Below are 27,040 nucleotides of genomic sequence, written 5' to 3'. Positions count from 1 at the left end.
ACTTACAGCTTGCTCCAGTTGATGAAGGGTTGTTTGAAGTTGATCTACTGTTTCCTTGAGGCGAACCTCTGATTCTCGGAGTGATGAATTTGGACGTGGTACATGGGAAAGTGGTGGTGTTTGGGAGTAATTGGATTGGAATTGGGAAAAATGAGGATCATATGGTAGTGAATGGTGAAAAGGAGCTTGTGAGTGTGCTGGTTCGAAGTTACGTTGAGAGGATGGTCTATAAGCACAGGGTGGGGCTTGTTGGTAACTACAAGGTTGTCCACCATGCCTATTGGCTTGGTATGCATTGTAGAATGGTCTTTGTCCATGATATCTTGGAGGGTGTTGTTGCCTAAAGGGTTGATCATATCCTCTTGGCTCCATCCATCTTTCATTGCTCTGACCTTGATGCATGTTCCTATTATAACTTTCACTCCTTTCAACAATATTAGAACCAAATTCAAAGCGAGGGGGGTGAGAATTCATAGTAGCTAATAAAAATAAAAGGAGAAAATAAGAATAAATAAACAAGTAAAAGAGAAATATTTACAATAACCAATAATAAGGCACACGATTGTAGTTCCCCGGCAACGGCGCCATTTTGAAAGAACTGGAAGGATTGATGGTTTAGAAGTTATAGTAAACTCTCGTTGCAAATATAGTTACTAAACCAAGCAATCAACCTTTCTTACAAATGTTTTGGTTGTCACAAGTAACAAACCCCTTTAAAATTGATAACCGAAGTATTTAAACCTCGGGTCGTCTTCTCAAGGAACTGCAGGGAAGCATGTTCTTATTATTGGTTATGAAGATTGTAAATCGGGGTTTTGAAGATGAGGAACAAGTAATTTAAATTGCAATTAAAATAAGTAAAAGACTGTAAAATAAAAAAATAACTGTAAAACACACTTTTGGCAAGGTATGAGAAATTGAAAGTCCTATCCTAGTTATCCTTATCAATGATGATGAAAATTGAATCTTAATTCCACTTAGTTAACCTTTACTAGAGCAAGGGAAGGTCAAGTGACTAATTAGTTTGATCTTCAAATCCTAGTTAATTCCTAGAAAAAGATTGGGATTATTGAAGTTCAATTCAACTAGCAAAGATAACAATTATCGATCACGTTGAGTTTGATAACTCCTGAGTTACTGATTTCTTAATCAAGACCAAAAGGGAAAACGTAAATCTATTGGAATAAAAATGTCTTCAGATTGGAAGCAACAGTAACATAAATAAAAGAGAGCAATAATAAACTGAAATACCTCAAATAACATTAATTCAAAGAATAATCTGTAACATAGAAGAATTCATAAACTAAATTGAGAAGATAAATAAAAAGGAATGTTGAACCTGATAAAAAGAGATAATCCTGAAAGCAAAAGAAATCCTAATTCTAAATCCTAAAAGAGAGAGGAGAGAACCTCTCCCTCAAAACTACATCTAATTCATAAATACTAACTAATTGGAGACTCTCCTTTAAATGGATGCATTTCCCCACTTCATAACCTTTGATCTGTGCCTTCTGGACTTGGATTTGGGCCAAAAAGGGCTTCAGAAATCGCTGGGAGCATTTTCTGTATTTTCTGGTGCGTGGCCTCTGTCACGCGTCCGCGTGGGTCACACGGTCGCGTCATTTGGAGTTTTCCTTGTCACGCGGTCGCTTCAGTCATGTGTCCGCGTCATATGCGTTTCGCTTATGGCGCGCGATCCCGTCAATCACGCGGTCGCGTCACTGCTATTTCGCGTTGGCATGTGGCCGCGTCGTCCATGCGATCGCGTCACTGCCAGTTTCTTCAAAAACTCCGTTTTATGCTTTCCTTCCAATTTTGTATGTTTCCTTTCCATCCTTTAAGTCATTCCTGCCTTAGAAGATCTGAAATTACTCAACACACGAATCACGGCATCAAATGGTAATAAAGAAAAATTAAAATTATTATTTTTAAAGCATAGGAAACATGTTTTTCACATACATCACATAATAAGGAAGGGAAAGTAAAATCATGCAATTTACATGAATAAGTGAGTGAAGAATTGAATAAATCACTTAAATTAGGCACAAAGTATATCATAAAATATGGGTTTATCAAGGGTCCAATGACGCTTGCCTCTTTTCTGAAGGTGCGCCCTCCGACCTTCAGGAGGACCTCAAACCCTACTGAAGCGAATAACTGGCTTTAGGCAATGGAGCGGGCAATGAAGGCTCAATAGGTTCCTGAGGAACAGTTGGTCAAGTTCGAGACCTATCAGCTGCATGGTGAAGCCCAGTATTGGTGGCAAAGAACACGATGTATCCTGCAACCAGATGGTGCTGTGGTACCGTGGGAAGTGTTCTGAACAGAGTTCTATAGAAAGTACTTTCCCAGTTCAGTCAAGAATGCCAAGGAGCATGAGTTGCTCCAATTAAAACAAGGCCAGATGATTGTTACTGAGTACATTAACAAGTTCGAAGAACTGTGCCGATTTTCTCATATTTGTCAAGGCGCTCCAGAGGATTTTTTTGAATGGAAGTGCATCAAATATGAGGGAGGACTCTGGAGTGATATTCTGATATCCATTGGACTGATGGAAATTAGAGTATTCTCTAAGCTTGTAAACAAAAGCCGGGTGGCTGAGGAGTGTCTGAGGAAGGCAGTAGTGGAGAGAGGAAGTCAGAAGATGCCATTTCAAAGGGCTCAAGGAAGGAACTTTGCACCAAGGGACAGAAATTTCAAGCGTGGAGGTTTTGTTCTACAGTATATTTTGGGTCAGAATAACTTCAAAAGGTTGAATAACAATGCCAATCAAAGAAGAAGGTATGGGAAGCAGCCACAGACTAATCTAAGTTGTCAGAGGTGCGAAAAGTATCATCCTGGAGTCCCGTGCAGATTGGGATCAGGGGTATGCTACTTTTGTGGACAACCCGGGCACCTGGCCTAGAATTGTCCAGAGAAGAAAAAGTTTGAGACCGGTAGAGTACAGCAACCGGGAAGAGTGTCACTACTTCTGCAGCAGGTGTTGAGGGATCTGAGAGACTAATTAGAGGTAACTGTAAAGTAGCCGGTAAACTTTTAACTGCTTTTTTTTATTCGAGAGCGACGCATTCATTTATAGCAATTGAAAAGGCTAGTGAACTAGAATTGAAGATTGTGGTCTCGGGTTATGATCTGAAGGTACATAATGCCACTTCTGAAGCCATTGTGACTAGGTTAGGCAGTTCACAAGTGTCATTCCGATTTAAACAGCGTGATTCTTTTCATGACTTGATTTGTCTGCTGATGACTAGTCTTGATCTCATATTGGGATTGGATTGGTTGTCTAAAAACCGTGTTTTCCTAAACTGTTCTGAAAGGACGCTACATTTTATGTCAAAAGGGTCAGAAGGGCCGATTGTGGCAATGGACTATTAATTGAACTCCGTTGTTGTGAACTGCAGTGGGTGTGAATGTGAGGGTGTAGTTTTGTTGGCGGCAAATTTGTCGGGTGAGGAACAAAGCTTAGAGCAAATTCCGGTTGTATGTGAATTTTCTGAAGTGTTTCCGGACAACATACCTAAATTCCCTCCTGCTCAAGAAATTGAGTTTGCGATTGAGTTGGTACCTGGAGCCGGGCCAATCTCAATTGCTCCTTATCGAATGTCACTACTGGAATTAATTGAACTTAAATCTCAGTTAGAAGAACTAATGAGTAAAAGTTTCATCCGGCCGAGTGTTTCTCCGGGGGAGCGTTAGTGTTACTGGTAAAGAAGAAGGATGAGAGCATGCGCTTATGTATTGAATATCGGCAGCTAAACAAGGTTACCGTGAAGAATAAGTATCCGTTACCAAGGATCGACGACCTAATGGACCAACTTCAGGGAGCCGGAGTATTTTCCAAGATTAACTTACAATCCGGTTATCACCAAATAAGGGTGAGGGACGAAGACATCCCTAAGAATGCTTTCAAAACTCGTTATGGTCATTACGAGTACACTGTAATGTCTTTTGGGTTGACGAACGCTCCTGCGGTATTCATGGACTACATGAATCGAATTTCTGTCTGTTTCTGGATAAGTTTGTAGTCGTCTTCATTGATGACATACTAATTTATTCTAAAAATAATGAAGAGCATTCAGATCACTTGCAAACCGTGCTATAAATCTTGAAGGAAAGAAAATTGTATGCTAAACTATCTAAATGTGAATTCTGGAAGAGTGAGATGAAGTTTCTTGGCTATGTGGTAAGTCAACAAGGGATTGCTGTGGACCCTACTAAAGTTGAGGCAGTAATGGACTGGGGGCGACCAACTTCTGTAACGGAGATTAGGAGTTTTCTTGGTTTGGCGGGTTATTACCGAAGGTTCATCAAAGGATTTTCACAACTCGCCTTGCCTTTAACCAAACTGACCAGGAAGGATGCGCCATTTTTCTAAACTTCTGAGTGTGAAGAGAGTTTTCAAGTATTGAAGTAGAAGTTGACCACTACACCATTATTGGTATTGTTTGAGCCGAGTAAACCATTTGAGGTGTACTGTGATGCATCCTTGAAGGGTCTAGGGTGCATGTTAATGCTGCACTGTAATGTCGTGGCATACGCCTCACGGCAGTTAAGGCTGCACGAGATGAATTATCCGATTCATGACTTAGAGCTTGTTGTCGTTGTGTTTGCTCTAAAGGTTTGGAGGCATTACCTCTTTGGCGTCAAGTTTCAAGTTTTCTCCAAGAGCTTGAAGTACCTTTTTTAGCAAAAAGAGTTGAATATGTGTCCGAGGAGGTGGATGGAGCTTCTAAAGGATTATGACTTTGAGTTGAATTACCACCCTGGAAAAGCAAATGTTGTGGCAGACGCTTTGAGTCGAAAGTCCCTATGCACTGCCTGGATGATGCTATGAGAGGAAGAATTGCTAAAGGCATTCGAAGGTCTGAAAAAGGGAGATAGAGAGGAGTCAGGTACTCTATGTTTAAGCCAATTGCAAATTTCAAGTGATTTTAAGTTCAAGATCGAAAAAGCTCAACAAGACAAGAAGAAATTACAGAAGGTGTGGCCGGCAATTGAGCAAGGGAAGCGGTAGAGAGTATCATGGGACGATGACAGAATATGGAGATTCAAGGGTAGGATCTGTGTGCCGATTGTTGGAACCTTACGGCAGGATATCTTAAAGGAAGCGCACAAAAACGGGTTTTCTATCCATCCGAGAAGCACTAAGATGTACCAAGATCTGAAAGCTATGTTCTGGTTGCCGGGAATGAAAAATGACATAGCGTTGCATGTATCTAAGTGCCTGACTTATTAGAAAGTCAAAATTGAGCATCAAAGACCATCAGAAACCCTTCAACCCTTAGCAATTCCGCAGTGGAAATGGGAGAGCATCGCAATGGACTTTGTGTCAGGATTACCAAGAACTCGAGCTGGATATGATGCTGTTTGGGTGATTGTGGATCAACCGACAAAGTCGGCTCACTTTCTCCCTATTCGGATGAGTTGCACGTTGGAGGAGCTAGCACGCTTGTACATTAAAGATATTGTGAGGTTGCATGGCGTGCCTTCCACCATTATATCCAACAGAGATCCTCGTTTCACCTCAAGATTCTGAGGAGCTTTTCAACGGGCATTTGGGACTCAGTTAAGCTTAAGTACTGTGTATCACCCTCAGACAGAGGGTCATTCGGAGAGAACAATTTAAATCCTAGAGGATATGATGAGGGCATGTGTTCTGGACCAGCCGGCAAGCTGGGATCGATATATGCCGCTAGTGGAGTTTGCATATAACAATAGCTACCATGCGAGCATCGGAATTGCACCGTATGAAGCTCTGTATGGGAGAAAGTGTCAATCTCCGATATGCTGGTATGAGGCTGGAGAGAAAAGCTTGTTAGGGCCCGAAATGATAACTGAAACCACTAAGCAGATAAGGAAAATTTGAAGCCAAATGCTTGTCGCTCAGAGCCGTCAGAAGAGCTATGCTGATCAAAGGCGGAAGCCTTTAGAATTTGAAGAAGGAGAGCATGTGTTTCTGAAGCTTACTCCAACAACCGGAGTGGGTAGAGCAATCAAAACAAAAAAAACTGAATCTCCATTATATCGGACCATTGAAATTCTGAAGAGGATTGGGCCGGTAGCTTATAGGATTGCCTTACCTCCGCATCTTTTGAACCTGCATGACGTGTTTAACGTGTTGCAACTTCGGAAGTATACTCCCGATGCAAGTCATGTTCTGGAATCGAAATCGGTTTAAGTAAGAGAAGATCTGACGCTTCCAGTAATTCTGGTTAGGATTGACGACACCAGCATCAAACGATTACGCGAAAAGGAAGTATCATTGGTGAAAGTAGCTTGGCGTCAGGCTCGTATCAAAAAACATACTTGGGAACTCGAATCGGATATGCGGAAGGACTACCCACACTTCTTTTTAGGTAACTAAATCTAAATTTTGAGGGCAAAATTCTTAATTAGGTGGGTAGGATGTAAATCCCGTAAAATTAGCGAATAATTAATCAATAAATTAATTTTTAGTAAAAAAATTAGAAATGTGAATTTTATAGATTAATAAGGTAGAGCTAATTACAATAAGAATTTTGAAACTAATTTTAAAGAATTTGGCCCAAGATTGGGCCGAATAGGCCAAACCGGGCGAATTGGGCCCATATTGGGCCCAAAGCCCAACCCACACTCCACTTAACCAAATGAGCTCAGCTCAGTTCTTCCCTATTCCTGGCTGTTTCACGTTGGAAGAACACAAGGAAAGAGAGGGGAAGGTTCCAAAACCCTTGGTTCCAAAACCTTTGGTTCCACTTCAAATCACTATATCTTGCTACTTCGAGATTCGATCGCCGCACCGTTTGCGGTCACGCATCCGCGGCGTCGAGCTTTACAAAGCCCGGTGTATAATTTGGTAAGGAACTTCCATTTTTGTTCTCAGCCTCACCTTCACCAAATTTTTTGAAAATTTTATAAGTGGGTGTTGAGATTTTAGTCCTTTTATGTTATAGGATCCAATTAGCTTGAGAAAAACGTTCAATCTTGCTTATTGGTACTTGAGTAAGGTGAGAGTCCTAGAACCCTAGCTAATTCATTGATTAAGTGTGTTGGGTATTGAATTTTGGGTATGTATATGTGATCAAATGTGTTAGGTGTGTATATATATGTGATATGAAGCAATTGGAAATGTTGGAAGCTTAATTGGAAGCTTGGAGTTGGTACTAGTTGCTGAATTTTCGTGTTGAGGGCTTGCAAACTTGTCTAAGTGGGTTGTCTTGGATTATACGAGGAAATCCAAGGTATGGTTTTGGTTTCTCGTATTTAATATATAATGTCTCGTGAAAACTTAGGCTAGGTGACCATAGGATAGGTGTGAATGCATGAGTATGTTAATTGTTTAGTACCTTGATGATAATTGTTGATATGGATTGAGCATTTGTTAGTGATTATTGCTTATGATGGAAATAGAATGATAAATGATGGTTTAATGATGATTGATAAGTTGGTAATAATTAATATGTATAGATGATAGATTGTTGATTATTTGTTGGTATAATTGTTAAGTTTATGTATGGGAGTTTTGTAAAAGTGAGGTATGGTGGGTGATGGAAGGGTGTAGTGTTGCGTTAATGTGATATGGTATGCTGTGATGCTGACTATATGTATAGAATGTTGAAATTAAGTTTGATTTTTTTTTAATGAAAATAGAGGTTTGAGGACTTTGTGTAAGTTTACGCCGTTCGTAGAACGGATGAAAAATATTTTAAAACAAAAAAGTTATTCGCGTCGAAAGATTGGAGTGCAAAACTGAAAATTCTGCAGCATTCAACATTTTTGCCAATCTGCAGATCTTGCATACATGACCACTGCACGCGACGCGACCAACCCTTTCGGGTTTGGCATCTCGTGTACGCGAGCAGGGTACTTGCGTACGCGAGCAGGGTACTTGCGTACGCAAGCAGTGGTTTTTGAGGGGTTGCGTACGCGACCACCTGACGTGACGCGACCAACCTTTTCGGGTTGGGCATCTCGCGTACGCGAGCAAGGTGCTTGCGTACGCAAGAATGGAAAAATGCACGCCCACGCGTACGCGTGACTCTTGTTTTCAGCAAAAATGAATTTTGTATTTTAAAACCTAATTTCGAACTTCTAAACCTCTATTTTCATTATTTTAGCCCTAGATCTTAATAGTATGCCTAGTAATAAGATGAAGCTAGGAAAAGGTGGTAAGTTGGTGGTGAAGTAAGGTTGAAAAATGATGAATTATGTATGAAAAGTGTAAAGAAGTGAAGTATATGTGATGCCATGAGTATGATGAATGATTGTACAATGATTATGAATGATTATGAATGCTTATGCACTCAATTTATCTGAGATACGAGTTTTCCTGAGTAAAGTACCGTGGCTTGCCACCACGTGTTCCAGGTCGAGACTCGATACTCTGTTGACCCTACGTCGTAAGGGTGACCGGGCACATATAAATTCTCAAGAAGGATATCCACAATGAGCATATTCTATATAAGAGAAAAAGCTATGCATAGACTCTTTGGGGGGACAGTCCAGGGTTTAGCAGCCAGACTTGTCGGGTTGGCTTGATAACCGACAGATGAAAGTCATCAGCCATAGGACAGGCATACATCATATGAATATTGTTTGAATTGCTTGTTGTGCATTAATTAGGAATGCCTAAGTGAATTTACTATGTTAATTGTTGTATTTGCTATCTGCAGTACTTGTATTCTACCTGTGTTTGCCATTGTCTGCTTATTTGTTTGTACGGTTTCACCGGTGTCGGAGGTTAGGAGGAAAGGAGGAGGATTGAGGGTTTAGGTTAAGGAATTGGTTAAGTTAGGAATCCTTAGAAAACCACCTTGATTTATGGTTTCTGTTTTAGTTCTTTAATCTTTATAATCTGAGTGTCGGCGTTCTAGGATTGCCTCTGGCTTTTCTGGGACCTTATATCTTATATATGCGGCACCATTACCATGCTGAGAACCTCCAATTCTTATTCTATATGGATATTTGTGTTTTTCAGATGCAGGTCGAGAGGCACCTCGCTAGGCGTCTGGAGTTCTGCAGTGAAGTGAATCTTTGGGACTTTATTTTGTGTACTACTTCTATATGACTATATGTATAAAATTCTCCCAACAACTTGTTTTACTTTTGTACCTCTTAGAGGTGTATGGAGACCTAGGATTTTATATATGTATTCTAGGTTATGGGTTTGATATATATATGTATGTAAATATTCTCCGGCCAGCCTTGGCTTTGCAAGCTGAGTTAGGAGCTTGTTATTTTGTAATCTTGACCCTCTAATCTTGTTTTCTGTATATATATATATATATTTCTTCGTACGCAAGTTAACCTTATTCCTGAGCATTGCGCTTTTAATTTTGCAATTTTTGCGTTACCTATTCTTCAAGGCTCCTCGTATACTACGTTCTTTCAATTATTATACGTATATATATTTTATCTTGGAGGTCGTAATACCACACCACCTCAGTTTTACGACTTAAGCATAAAGCTCTGTGTGGTAGGGTGTTACAGCATTTATTAATCAATTGCTTATTGCTTATCACACTAAGCCAGAAGATTATATGTAGCTGATGATCGAGATGTCTTAATCGTTTACAATGATCTTATAATCGCATTTGGTACAAGTAATTAGACTATACTAAAACATACAAAGTGTAGAAGCTAAGAATAAAAGAGGGGTTAAAATTTTTTAAGACAAGAGTGTATTTCTACACAAACTAACACAATCAAATAAGAGGTTGATACAATGAAATCCCTTGATGAACTTCCTTTTGTTACTTTTTGTATAGAAAGAAAAAGACCTAGATTAGAGAAACATATATAGGAAGTTTGAAGTATCTCATCTTCAGCTTACACACATAGTATAATGTTGCTCAGAACATCAATTCAACTAGAAAAATTCATGCGGAAGAACGATAATGTTACCAAGATGATCCGATCATGCTGACTACTGAGACTCATTTTTAAACCTGATCAAACCTCATTTTTTCTATTATAACCTGATCAAACCCAGAAAAAACATTATCCATCATAACTTTTAAACCACAACAGACACTATAAGAATAAAAAAGAGGCAATATAGTCAATGCAATTAGCCACTTGCCACTCAATCATTTAAAATATATTCAATCATCATGCCCTATGATCACTTGCTGTAAACTGATTTTTCTCAACTTCAATTATATCCATAGTTCAAATCTATCTAAAAATTCAGGTGCTAACCAATCTCAAATGTTTTAACCAATAAATCATATGTATTTTAGCTAATATTTGTAATAGCCAAAGACATGTAACAAATAGTAAATCATTGAAAAAAATGAACAACTATGCAAATCTATCGTGCTCTAAGCATAACTAAGCATGATATTAAACAATAAATCATAAAAAAAAGGAGAAATAATAATTTCTGGCAGAGATTTTCCTTTAACATTCATTTTCATGTACTAAGTAATTATTCAAAAAGACAACAACAAATTCATGATTCAATCACTAACAAATTCAACTCTATAAGATTTTCAACAACAAAAATATTTAACTAAGTAATTATTTGAGCAAGACAGCAACAAATTTAAGGTTCACAGATGATAATCAATAAAAAATTTATCTTAGTGATGATTTTAATTAACAAAAAAATTAGTTCAACAAATTATTCAAGGTTAATAAATTTATGTCAATGATGATTTTCAGCTAAAAAAATAGTTCAGTGATATTTTCAATAACAAATTAAAATAAAAGTGCAGTGATTTAAATTTCAGCTACCTTTAAATTTTAAATTTAATTTTAGTCAGTTTATTTAAACAATATTCTCCAATTTTAGTGACGGCCACCACTCTATAATTCCATCGAGCTTAGGCTTCTAATCTATCTAGTCCATACTACAATTTAAAGCAAGCTAATCACAATTTAAATTATTTAAAACATATAGGTTTATCATTTAAAATCTGGTTAATAATTAGCTAATTAATTAATTAGTATTTTGGCATTCAAACAACTTTCTGATGTAAAGGAATCATGAAATGAGAATAATAAAAACTCTTCAAATATATCTCTTTTAAAAAGTAAATTGTCAATCAAATTTGTTAAACTTTTTTATTCTTTTCATTTCTCTTATCAATCAAAGTTGTTAACACCTTAACACCCTCTTAAAGAGATGCATTGCAACATTGGTACTTGATAGTATTAAGTGAATGATGTGTTGGCTTTCAAGTGTATGAATACATTTGTACTATAATGCAAGAAACATAGGACAAAAAAATAAAAATTAAATAACATTACCAAATAAGAGATCAGTTTTTGGTTGCGAAGGAATATGACGGCGGGAAGAAAGTTGACGGCGAGATTCAAAACAAGAAGACGACAATGACGATCAGTCTTGGGATCGACTACTTCTGCTGTCGGCGATGATGAGCACGAGAAGGCGCGCAATTAAGTGCGAGACGGTGATGACTGATGACACGAAGAGTGACGAGGATCTTGAATGCAAGACTGGAGACGAGAGAGGAAGAGAGCTTGAGATCACGAGAGCTAGTGAACAAAGAGATGAGAGAGCTCGAGTTTCAGTGAGAAAATGAGAGGAAGGAGACGCTGAGGGCTATGATTTTTTGTCGGATTAGATTGAGAGATTAGTGATAGATTGAACTTGGGCTAGTGCAAAGGCCTAGGTATAGGGTTTTTTTTTTTCACGGACCTAATTGTATTTTTAAATATTTTAGAAATTTAAATGTCCAAAAAAAATCAAAAATATATTTATCTTTTTCTCAAAAAAATTAAATATGATTCGGTTTAGATTATGTAGACCAATCAAATTGAACCGGATCTGATAATTATAATGTGGACAATTAGATTTAGGGCTTGTTTGGATGAACTTCTAAGAAAAGATCTTTTTTCGAGTTATCTTTTTTTAAAAGATCTTATGGAAAAGTAAAAGTAATTTTATGTTTGGGTATCTCATGCAAAAAGATCTTTTTATCTATCAATTATGTTTGGATATAACAATATATAAAAGTACTTTTTATTTATTTATTACATAAAAAACATCTTTTTTTAAGGAAAAAGATCTTTTAAAAAAAGATGTAAATTATAACTTCTCAAAAAAGATGTTTTTCTGATTTTTCTAGTGCTTTTACTTTTACTACTCGAAATTTGCCAGACACGCTAAAAAATAAAAAAAGATATTTTTTCATTGAAAAAAGATCTTTTTTTATCAAAATAATGGCGCCCAAACAAACACTTATTGTTGTTGCTAAAATAAACTGATTTTGTTCTGATTTATTAAAGAATAAATTATTAATTATTAACTGATTTAATAAATACATCTAATAATAATGTGATACATGTAAACGTCTTTAAATAAAAGATATTTTTTAACGTATTTATCAAAGTGGTTTTTTTTTTTTTTTACAAACCTTAATATATTATTATGTTTCAATTATTATTAATTAAAATGTATTGGGCTTCAATTTATCATATAGTTATCGGCATCTTATCTTGTTCTTTGTTGCGTCATGTGGTACTTATAAAAAATACTTTATTTTTTAATTATCCTTTTATTTTATTATTATTTTGTTTTTGGTTGACTTTTTTGTGGATTATCTAAAAAACAAAGTTCTAAATTCTAATTGTAATATCGTTTTTTCTTGGACTTAGTCTGAAATTTCAACGTCATTGGATAAAAATATATCAACCTACAATCAGCAAGGGCCCAAATCATTGATTCAGAAGGTACAAGTCCTACTATAGTTGGGCTTATTTCTTTGATTTTGGCCTTATGTTCACAAAAATCTGCTATATAAAAATCTGTTTGAATTAAAAATTTAAAATAGAGAGAAAGAAGGGATTTTTTTTTAAATTTTTTTTAATTATTTTATTTATGAAAATCGGTATTTTGTAGAGTTATTATCGATTTACATTATCTTACTTATCTCGTTTATAGTGTGTAAACGAACTAATTAAGGTGTATCTCATTTATACTGAGTTTATCTCATTTACAATATAAACGAGATGTGTCCATAATCAACGCTATTTTATATAAGCAACTTGTTTACAACGTGAAAAGTGTCACTTTCATTCACTTTTACATTTTTTTTCTCCTTTTTGGACCTTTTTTTCTTAATATTACCGACACGCGTAGATGTTTGACATAATGATATCAATTGTTTGAACGCAACGTGGCATATCGTTGGAGCGATCGACTTTTAGATTAATATTGTTATTTTTCTCTTTTAAATAATATGCATATAGTTATGGTACTTTTATAGATTTAATACTGCTATATATATGACTAAAATAGATGTTGCGTTAGTACATTGTTTAGGTTAATTGGCAATTTAGCTTTTATTTGGTGGTGGAATATATTGTTAGTAACTTGCTTTTATGGATATTAGTTAGATTCTCTTTAAAAAAACTTGTTAAATGTTTGATATTTATGGATTTATTTAATTTAATCAGGAAGAATAATAAATTTTAAGATGTAAAATAATTGTTTATTATATTTTTTATTTTTTATTTTTTATTTTTTATTTCAAATTTTATATTCTTAATTTTGATTTTAAATATTTCATGTATTAAATTAAATTTTTATTGAAATATTTTTTTATTTTAATAGAGGCCTCACTTGTTACTTCCTAGACGAGTTAGCCACACCCTTGCACCATCGGACGTCATTCTTCCATACTTGAGGGAGGCTGGGTTTGTCGACATGTGGCAGCTCAAGGACTTTGTCTTTGACAATACCCTGATTGCTGCTTTTGTGGAGCACTTCCACACTTTCCAGTTGCCTTGGGGTGAATGCACCATCATTTTACAGGACATTATATACCACCTTGGGTTACGCACCAATGAAGAGCTAGTTGACGGCTGTTTGCAGGACTTTCAGACATGGTACCAACACCCCACTTGGAAATGGGTAAAAGAGCTCCTAGGTGCTAGGCCTCCGCACTTTCAGCAGCCGAGGGAGCAGAGGAATGAGTTGTTTTTCATCAAGCTGACGTGACTGAGGCAGAGGGTGCAGCATGTACCATCTAGCTCAGATCCTGTCACCCTCCGACAATACATGAGGTGTTATATTCTGTTACTAATCGGGAGTTACCTGAAAACAGATAAGTCAAATAATCCGGTGTTACATTCTATTACACGTATCTCGTTTACACTATAAACGAGATAAGACATAAGAAGGTAGATGTGTATATTTCATTTACAGTGTAAACGAGATATGTGAAGATAAATGACATTTACAATGTAAACAAGATACGTTTCGACAAATTTTCAACAGCTATAAAAGGATGTGTAACCCTTTGTATTATCCACCAACATTTCACTTCTTCTTCTCTTCCGTTTTTCTTCCAAAAAATAAGCCAAAATGTCTAGTAGTAGTGGATATGTGATTGTAAGTGTGTATTCCAATTTCCATATGAGAGAATCTCATTTTGTTGCGTACCTGGCAAGTAAGTTTTTTGTCAGAGCTGAAAAGTCTAATATTGGGTAGCATTGGTGGTAGTGGGAGAAAAAAGATCGGAAGAATGGGGTATTGGTTGCTAGCACCGTAGAAAATAGAGTTTTTTAGTTTCATCTGTTTTGACTCCATGGAGTCGAGCATGTGTGCCTCATGTTTGACATCCATAGGAGAATCATGGTGGAACAAGTGATGGAACTTTCTGTAGAGGTAGGCGATGTCTATGGCGGTGGATTTAGCCAGTCGGATTTTGTGCAGGACGACCCTCCTCTCGTACCACCACTGCTACACTTTACTAGTCCAGTGGAAAACATGGACATTGATGGTGAGGACTCCGACGAGGAGTATGTTGCAAATAGCAACGACAGTAGTTCTTCTGAAGATGATGATGAAGAGAAATTTGTACCAGAGACGCCGGTCAAGCCATCAATTCGGTATTTTCTGCCCTCCCCGCACCCAATTCTGACCTTATCAGTTGTATTCAGTCACTATCATACATTAGATCTGGACGGGATGCATGAGAAAACTCCATTTTCCAACACGGGTGAAGACGATTACAACTTAGACAGTGGTGTAGAGTTTTGTGTTGGCCACAAGTTCAAAAGTAGATATGCAGTAATGCAGGGTGTGAAGAATTACAATATTCGCAGAAGTGCTGAGTACCGAGTTGTGGAGTCAGATCGATTAAAGTACCATGTGCATTGCTGGCAATATGCAGCAGGCTGCCCTTGGAGTCTCCTTGTTCCCCTCCGACAGAATCTTTGATATTGATGAGTTCAGGTTTAACCGTGGTGTATTTTCTCATTTATAATTATTATATTTGAATTAAATGCCAACCATGTATGTGTTATGTCGTTAGGGAGGTGCGTAAGGTTGGAGGAGCACACATGTGTTTAGCACCCATCAGGTCCCAAGACTATAGACAGTTGGATAGCAACCTCATCTGCCGTGTCATTCTGCCATTGATACAATCCAGCCCATCCATCAGCATCCCCGTTCTACAAGGTGCAGTTAGGCAAAGCTATCACCCTCGTACAGAAAGATCTGGATGGCGAAGCAAAAGGATGTTGCACAAATATATTGTGGGTGGGAGGAGTCATACAATAAGGTGCCGAGATTGCTGCAAGCACTGCAGAGTTATTATCCTGGAACGATATGTGAGTTCAGGGCTGTACCGTACTATGATGGGCACCTTATGGTGCATGACTGTAGCATGTTTGATAAAGTATTTTGGGTCTTCCCTGCTTATGTGGAGGCTTTCAAGCATTGCAATCCGTTCGTCTCTATCGACGGCACGCTGTATGGTAAATATTGTGGTGTTTTGCTTATTGCAGTGGCACAAGACGGTAACAGTAATATCCTTCATGTAGCCTTTGCAATTGTTGAGTCTGAGACCACAGAGTCCTGGTCTTTCTTCCTCACCAATCTGAGACAACATGTGGCCCACAGGATGGCCTATTAATTATTTCTGATAGATCTCAGGCTATCAAGGCTACACTGAGAGGCGATGATAGTGGTTGGTAGCTTTATAGAGCGTTCATGCTTATTGTGTCAAGAACATGGCGGCAAACTTTATGTCTTGTTTAAAGTTTTCTGAGGGAAAGAAATATCTCATAAATGCTACTTATAGTCCAAGCAAAGCTAGGTACGAGTAGTACATGGATGCCTTGAGAGGTTTGTCATGAGAGATGGCAGACTGGGCTGGTAGGTTCAACAAAGAGATCTGGCTACAACACTGCGATAGCGATCGCTGATTTGGGCACATGACAACGAACCTCTTCGAATTCATGAATGCAGTACTTAAGGATACACGTTATTTACCGATTTCAGCCATTGTGCGATGCACCTATGAGAGGATGCAGTAGTTGTTCGTCAAGAAGGGAAGGGAGGCACAAGTACAACTGGGGGCGGGGAATCAATTTTTCCAATGGCTGAATGTTGCTATTGAGAAGTTAAGAGAAAGGATCTCGAAGATGTGCGTTACTCACTACGATAGACAAGCTTCAGTGTTTGTGGTTGAGGAGTTAAAGCCTTTCGAGGGTTGGTCGCAAAGTTTGTTCCGTGTTCGGTTGATGGCAGACGTGTGACTGTGGCCTTTTCCAGTCACTGCATTTTTCATGTCGTCATGCGCTTGCCGCCTATGCCATCGCAAGTGTCGAATGGGGTCCTTATGTGCATCCAGTGTATAGGTAGGAGGCTGCATTCAAGGTGTATGAGGTGGAGTTCCCACTTATACCAGACGAAAATCTTTAGCCGGAGTGATATGGAACACAGCTGCGTCCTAGTCCATCCATGTGCAGGAAGGCTATTGGGAGACATCCACCAGGTTTCGTAATGAGATGGATGAGGGTGAGCGCCAAGAGAAGAGGTGTGGTCTATCTAGACAATTCAGGCATACTCAGAAAGGCTATCCGAATCAACCTACAGACGAGGCTTAGTTTAGTATCACATCTTTGTTCGTCTTTATTAAGTAAAAACATTTACTTAATAAATTAACTTAAATAAAAAAATTTATTTAATTAATTAATAACTAAATTAATACCATGTAGTTAATAAATTAATTTAAATAAAAATATTGACTTAAATAATTAATAACTAAATTGATAAACATGTAGTTAATTATAACTAAATTACTAAATATCTAGTTAATAAATTAATTTAACTAAAAATATTTACTTAAATGATTAATAACTTAATCACCCAACATTTACCTAACAACTTACTTCAAATAAAAACAAAATGAATAACTTAAGAACATAATTTAACTAATACCTAAAATCATACCTATCAACCCTTCCTAACAATATATTCATCCACCAAACATGTGTTGTATACTAAAACTATAAAAGTATTCTAAGTATAGCTACACATACATACTCTGACATAAACAGAAAGAAAACAACACTAATCTCAAAGTCAGCTGCCCCTGCGATGTGCAATATCACGTTCAGTCAGTTGATATCCAGATCATGTACATCTACACGCGCCATGCTCGCCGAGTAAGTTGATAATATCGTTGTAAGAGGGTAGAAATTGGAGAAAAGTTGAAGAAATGGACGAAAACTTATCCAAATGGCGCCGTAAACGAATTGTATATATAGACTGCATTTAGTCTTGTAAACGAAATAAGATTGTACGTATCTCGTTTACACTGTAAACGAGATACGACCGTTACACACCACGTGTATAAAACATGATACGATCATGTTGTTTTGTGCCTTATCTCCTTTACGGTGTAAACGAGATGCGTGCAATTTTATTTCGTTTTTACTATAAACGAGATAAGAAATATGATGAATTTTGGTAAAACTGTTACAAATTGTATATTTTGGTAACTAAAACATTTATTTTATTTATTTTAAAAAATTCTTTCTTCTTCCATCTTCTTATCTACCTCTCTCTCCTTCTTTGGTTTTTTATATCCTTTCCACTCTATATATAATTTATAATTTATATTTTATATTACTAATTTGACAAACGAAAATGTATCAAAAAATATTCTTTCATTACAATTAAAATAAAATCTTTCTATTCAAAATTAACAAACTCCCTTTCTCCTCTTTTTTCTTCTTTTTCTTTTTCTCTTTTTTCTCTCTCATTCTCTATCTCTCTCTACTTTTCTATTCTACAAAATATAAATTTAATAAAATAATATAATTCAAATAAATTTATAAATTATAAAAAATACATTAAATTTATAATTAAATATAAATAAAAAATAATTTCGTAATCTTATTCACATAAAAAATATAGTTATTATTATTATTATTATTATTATTATTATTATTATTATTATTATTATTATTATTATTATTATTATTATTATTATTATACTTGTTTTATTTGTTTATTAAAGTTTAAATTTTTACTACTTATCTTTATAATTTATACTTTTACTTCTTTTTTTTCAAATATTTATTACATATAATTTAGAGAAAATACTAATGTTGTGATTAATAATTAGAATTAAGATTTAATTGTTTCAAAAATAATTAATTTTGAGTTAATTTTATAACTATCAATATAATTTTTTTATACTAATATCTAATTATATTTTTATATATAGAGAGCGAAAAAATATTATTTTTAAATAACAAGCATGAAAATTAATTACTTTTATTTTTACAACAGACTTGATACCTAATCAAATATAAAAGTATACACATTAAATTCTTTCAAGTTTTAGATAATGAATGTTAGAATTAATTATTAGTAAAAAATTAAACTCTTTCATATGAAAATAATAATTGAAAAGCTTATTATTTGATTTTTTTTTTATCTAAGGAGATCCTGATCTTCTTAGTTGACGGAAACTTTCATTCTCTATGATCTTTTTGTAAAAATATTTTGATTTTATAAATTTTTTGTGTCATAATCTATAATGTCAAAACAAAAACAGCGTAATTTAAAAGATTTATATTATGGTAATAACAACAAAAACTCTAGTAAGAAATAAGTAATTAAATTCTACCTCTATATTTTGTCGCAGTGCAAACCTACTTGAAGATTAATGAAAAGGTCCTGAATATGAGAACATTTGTTTTATTTTATAGAAGTTCCTCATTCTTCTTAAGATGAGGATTGGCTCGAATTGTACGGAAATTATGGAGGGTCAGAGTCCACACAATGTCTTGGTGCTGGATATCGGATTATTTATAATTGAGTAAGAAGGAAGTCAAGCATGGCGGCCAGAAATTTTTCCATTGAAAACAAATACTGTATGGAGTTAATTGAATTTTAATTAGTTATGTTCTAGCTAAATTAAAAACACACGGGTAGTTCCCTTTTATTGCTCTGCCTATTAGGTACAGTAACATTAATTGACAATCCATGTTGATACGGACAAATCATAAAAGCATTGCCGCAACGAGTATGTATGCTAGCTTCTTGTTCTTGTCCGTTGAAAATTAGTACCGTTTATCTTCTTCACATATGGGTGAGTAACATAAGTGGCCAAGATAAGCTGTGCCTGTGATTCACGTTTACTTTCATTGGTTATCTAGTTGTATTGATTCACGTTCACTTTCATCAGTTATCTAATTATTGTATTAAAATATATATTAACACTTACAATAAGGAAAATAGCTTTTGAGTTTTGATATGGAAAAGGAAAAGGATTTTGTACTAGCATTATGAACTATCGGATTTGTCCTATATCCATAATTTTTGAGAGAGAGAAATTTCGTTCCTTAATTGCTTTGATTTTTCAAAGTGGCAGGTGTTTCATCTAGCTACTGTTCTGCCGTGTGCCGTGTTCTATACTTTACTGTTTCTGTATTTTTCATTTAATGTTATTGTATATCCCTTTCACATGGTAAGAAGAATTGCTTCCCCTAAATCAACAATTAACCATGCAGTGATGCACATAAGGCTACAAGGATCTTACTGCAGCGAATAAAAAAAGGTTAAAAAGGCTTCAATAATGATCTTAAATCATAGCGGTCAGCGTCTCAAATGTGAACATACAGAACATCCGTGAGTAGGCTTTCGTGCCTTGATTAACACCCTCCAATATTATTCAAATGAGCGATCATCCAGAAACGGTTTATTAATACTATATTTTTAATTTTTTATGTCATTCCTTTTCCTTTCATGGTTTGTCTTTGTTAGATGTCATTAGAATTAAACTATTCACCTAATGGTGTGAAAAGACGACAAAAGATAGAGATAGATTCATAGGCGTCCAAGTCCAAAAGAAAGCAAGAAAAAATAAATAAAAATAGAAAATAAAACAATTTCCCCCACCCACAAGTAGTCAAGTCGTCTTAACGGATCATATATGTTTATTTTTTTTTATTACTCCAACAAAATAAAAAAAAAAAATATACAATCACAATTCTGATACTGATCAACAACTACCACGAAAGTCTTAGCCCAATATTCTCATCGTTCAAACTCATACTACGATCAAGTTGTCTCTTTTCTCTCCTTTTCTTTCTTCCTCCTTTATCCTTCACCTAAATGAGAAATCCCTTTTCTTAGATAAATAATCTCTGCCTTGTTGCCACTGCCATGATCATCATCACAAAGCACACAATTTTGATCCTTCTAGTGTTATGCTGTCTCTTCCTCTCTCTAAGCACAGCACAAGTAAACTACCGAACGTGCAACCAAACATGCGGTTCATCCAAACCCTACCCTTACCCTTTCGGATTCTCCTCCGACTGCGGAATCCGCCTCAATTGTACCACCGACGGCGGAATCTTGATCGGTAAATTCCCAGTCCAAGAAGTAACAACGGACAGCATAATCGTCGGCATCAAAGCACAGTGCAATCGCCCATTTTATACATTCCACGAACTCTTCAGCCACAAGTACGCTCCCACATCGGGGAACGTGATCTTCGTGCAGAACTGCTCCAAAACGGCGTCGTCTTGCACCGTTCCGGAGGCTATGGTGCGGGAATACTTTGACTACTCTGAGGATTGCAGAGAGGGAAGCAGCTTGAGCTGCTACTTCGAAAACAACAGCACCAACAAGTTCTTGAATAAGAGCATCTTGGATGGGTACGGCTGTGGCAACTTTATGTCTTCCATCTGTTCGGAAAATTTGAGGAACAATTCCGGTGCTCCGGTGTCGTTGGAGGTAGCCACAATTCAGCTTGGTTGGTGGCTTCAGGGAGCTTGCCAGTGTTCTAGTGATGCTAATTGTACCGAAATTGAGTCCCCCGTTGATCGGAAACCCGGCTTCCGGTGTACCTGCAAGGAAGGCTTTGTCGGCGATGGCTTTCTTGCCGGAACAGGCTGTACGAAAATCAGAGGTTAGTTCTTGCCTTTGTTCTTATTATTATTTTCTAAAGTATTATAGTTAGTTAACTTTTAGTTAGATTAATTTAATTTCTATACCCCAAATTTTTAGATACATTTTTAGTGGTGCAAAACTTTTCTGTCTTTGTTTTTTTTTGAGGCGTGCTACACATACAAGTCTTTTTGGCTTACAAGTCTTACAAGTCCAATAAAACACACGCATTACACTTAATTAACGCATTACACACTTCCACATTCAAGAGTAAATAAAACGCACGTTATTCAACAACTTTCTGTTTTCAAAGCGTGCTACTCACCATGCATTATGAACGACTCTTCTTCTTCTTCTTCCATGAAAACAATTTTCTTGCCAAATTTGAAGATAATGGAACTTCAGAAATACACCCAAACGATTATAGAAATACACCCAAAAGATTACAGAAATACACCCAAACGGTTATAGGAATTCACCCAAAGGATTACAGAAATACACCCAAAGGATTACAAAAATACACCTAAAGGATTTAAGAAATACACCCAAAATTCGTTGAAGTACACCTTATGCATATTTCAGAACTCTTTCTCTTTCTCCCCCTCATCATCTTCTGCTGCTTCTTCTTCTTCAAAAACGATTTTAGAGCTTGATGTCAAAAAACAATGGAAATTGATAATAACGAAGAAAGAAAACAGAGAGAAAAGCACGTAAATAAAGAAGAATAATAGAAAGAGGAAGAAGAACGTGCAACAAGAAGAAGAAGAAGGAGAAAGAGAAGGCAAGAAACGAAAGAAAAGAAGAAGAAGAGGAAGAGGAAGAAGAACGTGCAAGAAGAAGAAGAACGAAAAAGAGAAAGCAAGAAACGAAAGAAAGGAAGAAGAAGAAGAAGAGGAAGAGGAAGAGGAAGAAGAACGTGCAGCAAGAAGAAGAAGAAGAAGGAGAAAGAGAAGGCAAGAAACGAAAGAAAAAAAGAAGAAGAAGAGGAAGAAGAAGAAGAAGAAGAACGTAGACCTTGCATCGCGTTTTTGAGGTTTATTCGTTAATTAACTTGTAAAGCATACAAGCCCTAATGACTTGTATGCAGAGCTTTTCTGTATTTTTTAATGGCGATTAGGAACAGGCTGAATATATTCTTTTAGTCGTGTATTTAATTAGGTAATATTATGTGGTTACTTGAGTTGGTCAGTTGTAAAGTGTCAGAATGAGGATCAAGACATGAGAGCTGGTTCTGAGATGGGGAGCTACACCAGCATGTCGTTAATTGGTTGGCGGATGGAGCCACCTATAAAGACACTTTAATGTTTAAATTAGTGTCCGTATGTTGAAGCGACTATATTAGGGTAATGATGACGTACCTAGAGAAAGGGGTAGGTCCCTCTCCCTTATCCTTATTCGCTCGGGTGGCCTCCCTTTCTCTAAAGTCCAACCTTTTCGAAACCTCTTCTAACTGTTAACTGTCAGAATCTTCGAGCTAAGAGAACGGATCACGTGAAGGGCGTCTGTCGGTACAGATGTGGGTGTGTGTCCGCTCGATAGACCTCGACCCCTGTTGGGTTAGCTAGAACAGTGCCCCCAATACGTCAAGGCGTGAGGTTCACGATTGGTGCATTCGCCTGCTCGCGTTTCCGTAAAAATAGTTTCTACTCAAAGTAGGTTTTTCGGCATGGGTCCAGGCTTCTAGTGGCTTCCTCGCGCGTGGGAGTTGCCCTCAACAGTTGTTTCAAAACCGTCGCTTCGATTATCGTATTTAGAACATTAAATACACTTGAATGTCATTCAAAAGCACGCAAAAAAGTCGATTCTACCCTTAACCTTTTGCGCTTCTTTTTCTACTATTATAATTACCACCTTTGTTTTATATTTTTTCTATTCTTCCCCTCCTTTTCTATAACTACCACCACCACTCACCTACTTCTTCCATCTTTCCTTCTGGAACTGCTACTTTTACCTTTGCCTAAGGATTTCATGTTGCTGCCGCGAGAGACTTGCCATTTCCAACTTCCAGCACCCTTCTGTGTCATAATTACTCATAATTACTGGTGGTAAGTGGCAATTTTATTTATTTTCTACCATTGCTGCTCTGCGTTTTTTTATTGTTGTCATTTTCGAATCTGGCATTTGTTAGATAATTTTTAAGAGAGTGTTATAGGTGTCTTTTTTGCGGTTTAGGCTAGGGTGGTTTAACACTTAGTTTTGGCTTAAAATCTTTCTTTAACCTTGTGTGATAATAAAAAAATAATGATAATTAAAAATAAAATAAAAAATATAATTATAAAAATTTAATAATAATAAAAATAAAATAAATTATATCTCTATTCAATTTTTATATTTTTATAATATAAAAAATAAAATATATTAATTTAATATCTCAAAATATAATATTTTTATTTATATTTTATATATTAAATATGATTTTATATTTTTATATCCATGTCTCACTGTTATATTTTTTTAAATAAATCCAGACTATGTGATTAATAAATCCCGTCCTTTTCTGCATTCTCCCACACATGTCACATTTTTTCTTTTAAGATCCATCGGGATGACATGATTTGGTTGGAGACTTTTCTTTACGTCATAGCAGTTCACAGGAAATAATTCACCATGTTGAAAATGACTTGTTTTATATTGAGTTGCCACTTGCCAGCCACAGTCCTTAACCTCTTGGGTATTAAAAATAAGAAAATAAACAAATAAATAATCATTTTCCTAGCTACTTCGGTACTTCCTTTGATCCACTCTCTTAGATTGGATACATGCCAATGCCATTCATCATTACAACTAGTACAAATAGACGGTGCGGACCAATAGTTTAGGGTACAATATCTTGCACATGATATATTAAATATTTGATAATTATATGCAAATCCTAAACATAACGAGATGTTTTGTCAATAAATAATTATAGATTATAGATTTGCAGCACTATCAAAATAAACATCTGAGTCATAATTTTGAAAGATGAGCTGGATAGTGTTAAATAATTGAGAGTGGCCTCAAGCGTAAAAGGATGGTGCAAGTAGGACCGCGTAGCAGCCAGCAAAGAGACGAGAGAAATAATTGGTGGAGCCCAAAACGTAAGTGCCACTTAATTTATTGGGGCAGCCCATAATCACGGGGAATTTAAGTCAACAAGACTAATCAATTAGCCCAGTGGTCAAATGTTCTTTCCATAAAATTTGGTCCAAAAGGGGGAACCTTTTGTTTTTTCTTTTTTTCTTGTCAAACTAGTAGTAGTAGTAGTTGTAATCTAGAAGAGTACGTTCCTCGCAAGTAAAGGAAGTTTCGCCTAACAAAATGTATAACTTTTAACTATTATATGCACTAATTAATTATCTAATTAAGAATGCACTGCTAAAGTAATTAAACCAAACAACAAAACTGCTGAATAGATTAGAGGATAAACCCTTGTCGTACAACCACAGACGCCAATCAAGGAATCCGAATTGAAACATGATCTATGGCCACTAGCTACTACTAATTAATATTATAAACTAAGTTGCTATTAGCTCAACTTTATGTTATGTCATTTTTTTATATAGTTCTGGGTTAGTAATTGTATTTTGTGATGATGGGATTGTGAATATGCAGCCTCTTCAGCATGCAACGCAGCCAAGTACATGTCTGGCCGATGTGGAGGAACTGCGAGATTTGTCATCTTGATTGCAGGTGCCTTATATTTAGCTAGGAAAATAACATACAATAAAACCATACACATTGAATTATAACATACAAAATTGATATATGAGATTACTTTGGTTGACAGGATTTGCTGTAGGAGTTTCAGTGATGATAAGTGCGGTTTCAGTATTTTGTTGTTTGTTTAAAAGGCGCAGCAAATTGAGAGTCACAAAGAGCACAAAAAGGCGGTTCACCGAAGCAACCGTCAACTACAGCGTCCCTATCTATCCCTACAAAGACATAGAGAGAGCCACCAACAGTTTCTCTGAGAAACAACGCCTGGGAACCGGTGCATACGGTACAGTTTACGCGGGAAAACTTCACAACAATGATGAATTGGTTGCAATCAAGAGAATAAAACAGAGGGACGCCAACGACAGCATCGAGCAAGTAATGAACGAGATCAAGCTCCTCTCTTCAGTCAGCCACACTAACTTAGTGCGATTGTTGGGTTGCTCCATAGAACACGGAGAACAGATCCTGGTCTATGAGTTCATGCCGAACGGAACATTGAGTCAGCATCTTCAAAAAGAACGAGGAGACGGTCTTTCATGGCCGATTCGATTAAGAATTGCCACCGAAACAGCACAAGCCATTGCACATCTTCACTCTGCCATGAATCCCCCAATCTATCATAGAGATATCAAATCCAGCAACATACTCTTGGATTCCAATTTCGGTTCAAAGGTAGCTGATTTCGGTCTCTCTAGACTTGGAATGACTGAAATATCCCACATTTCAACGGCGCCACAGGGGACCCCTGGCTATGTTGATCCGCAGTACCATCAAGACTTTCATCTTTCTGACAAGAGTGATGTTTACAGCTTCGGCGTTGTTCTTGTTGAGATCATAACTGGACTCAAGGTGGTTGACTTTACCCGCCCTCATAATGAAGTGAACCTGGCCTCCCTTGCAACTGATAGGATCGGGAACGGGCTCTTGGACGAGATCATAGACCCCTTTCTCGTGCCTCAAGCAAGAAGTGATCCTTGGACACTTTCCTCAATACACAAGGTTGCTGAGTTGGCATTTAGATGCCTTGCATTCCATAGAGATATGAGGCCTTCAATGACAGAAGTGGCAAGCGAGTTAGAACAACTCACGCTTACTACGTGCCCTAGTTTTGGTGACAATCATAATTCTGTAGCTTCTACAGAGTTATCCGCTTCTTCTTCCTCCTCCTCCTCCTCTAATGAGAGTGAGAAACCACTTAGCAGTAGAACCAAGGTCGGGCTACTAACTGGGCCCAAGTTAAGGTCGTTGTTGGATAGGACCAAAAGTAGCTCACCGGTTTCGGTGCAAGATAGAGAAGTATGGTTGAGTGAACAAAGCTCTCCCTCGTCAAATAGTTTCCCTAGCAAGTCATTTGATTGAGATATACTAAATTCTCCCATTGGTCCTGTCTCTGGGCGAATTATAATGAATTAAGACGTCTATTACGGCAAAGAAAGATTTTAGTTGAGGGGATAATTAATCAGTATTTGTGCATGATTAACTATACCATCCATCATTCTTTGAATTCAGAAGAGTAAAGTATCATTTTTGTCCCCAACGTTTAGGTTTAGTCCAAAGTTATCCCTAACGTTTCAATCGTTCTATTTAAGGCCCTAACATTTCAAAATTGACTCAATGTTGTCCTGCCGTTAGGGATCCGTTAACAGAATTGACGGCGGAACAAAATTGAGACGATTTTGAAACGTTAGGGACTTAAATAGGACAAAAACGTTAGGGACAAAAATCATACATAAAAATAAATTTTATTTTAATTTTATCCTTCAATAATATCAATTTTTTACTGTACATAGTATTTAATTATTTTTTAATTACATCTAAGTAAATTACACTTAATCACATTACTTTCATTTTAAATAAATTTATTTTTTTATAATTTTAAAGAATTTTGATACATTAGAGACAAAAGGTATAATTGAAATTTTATTGTATATATATATATATATTATTTCTTTCTTTTCCACAAGTTTATATACTAGTCATTCTACAAATTTATGATAACTAAAAATCTTTAAGATTAAAATTATAAAAAAATTAATTTATTTAGAATGAAAGTAATGTGATTAAATGTAATTTACTTAGATGTGATTAAAAAATAATTGGATACTATATATAGTAAAAAATTGATCTTATTGAAGGATAAAATTAAAATTTATTTCTATGTATCGTTTTTATCCCCAACATTTTCGTCCTATTTAA

The 27,040-nt window shown here is 36.2% G+C and overlaps 2 protein-coding genes across 2 annotated transcripts; both read left to right on the top strand.

Annotated features, from left to right (window-relative positions):
- The first annotated feature begins 15,455 nt into the window (after positions 1-15,455).
- On the top strand, positions 15,456-15,869 carry LOC148554029 (uncharacterized). The gene has a single exon (XM_088494952.1). The coding sequence runs from the start codon at positions 15,456-15,458 to the stop codon at positions 15,867-15,869; it is 414 nt and encodes a 137-aa protein (XP_088351078.1).
- A 4,249-nt stretch (positions 15,870-20,118) lies between these two features.
- LOC107610170 (wall-associated receptor kinase-like 14) lies at positions 20,119-26,381 on the top strand. Its single transcript, XM_016312264.3, has 3 exons — positions 20,119-21,167; positions 24,740-24,817; positions 24,915-26,381. Exons 1-3 carry the CDS (start codon positions 20,420-20,422, stop codon positions 26,201-26,203), a joined length of 2,115 nt encoding a protein of 704 aa, XP_016167750.1. The 5' UTR covers positions 20,119-20,419; the 3' UTR covers positions 26,204-26,381.
- The last annotated feature ends 659 nt before the right edge of the window (positions 26,382-27,040 follow it).

The sequence above is a fragment of the Arachis ipaensis genome, chromosome B7 (genome assembly GCF_059453495.1).
Source record: "Arachis ipaensis isolate K30076 ecotype BB chromosome B7, ASM5945349v1, whole genome shotgun sequence".
In the NCBI taxonomy this organism is placed as follows: domain Eukaryota; kingdom Viridiplantae; phylum Streptophyta; class Magnoliopsida; order Fabales; family Fabaceae; genus Arachis; species Arachis ipaensis.
The sequence above is the reverse complement of the archived record's forward strand: the minus strand, read 5'-3'. Positions and strand labels throughout refer to the sequence as shown.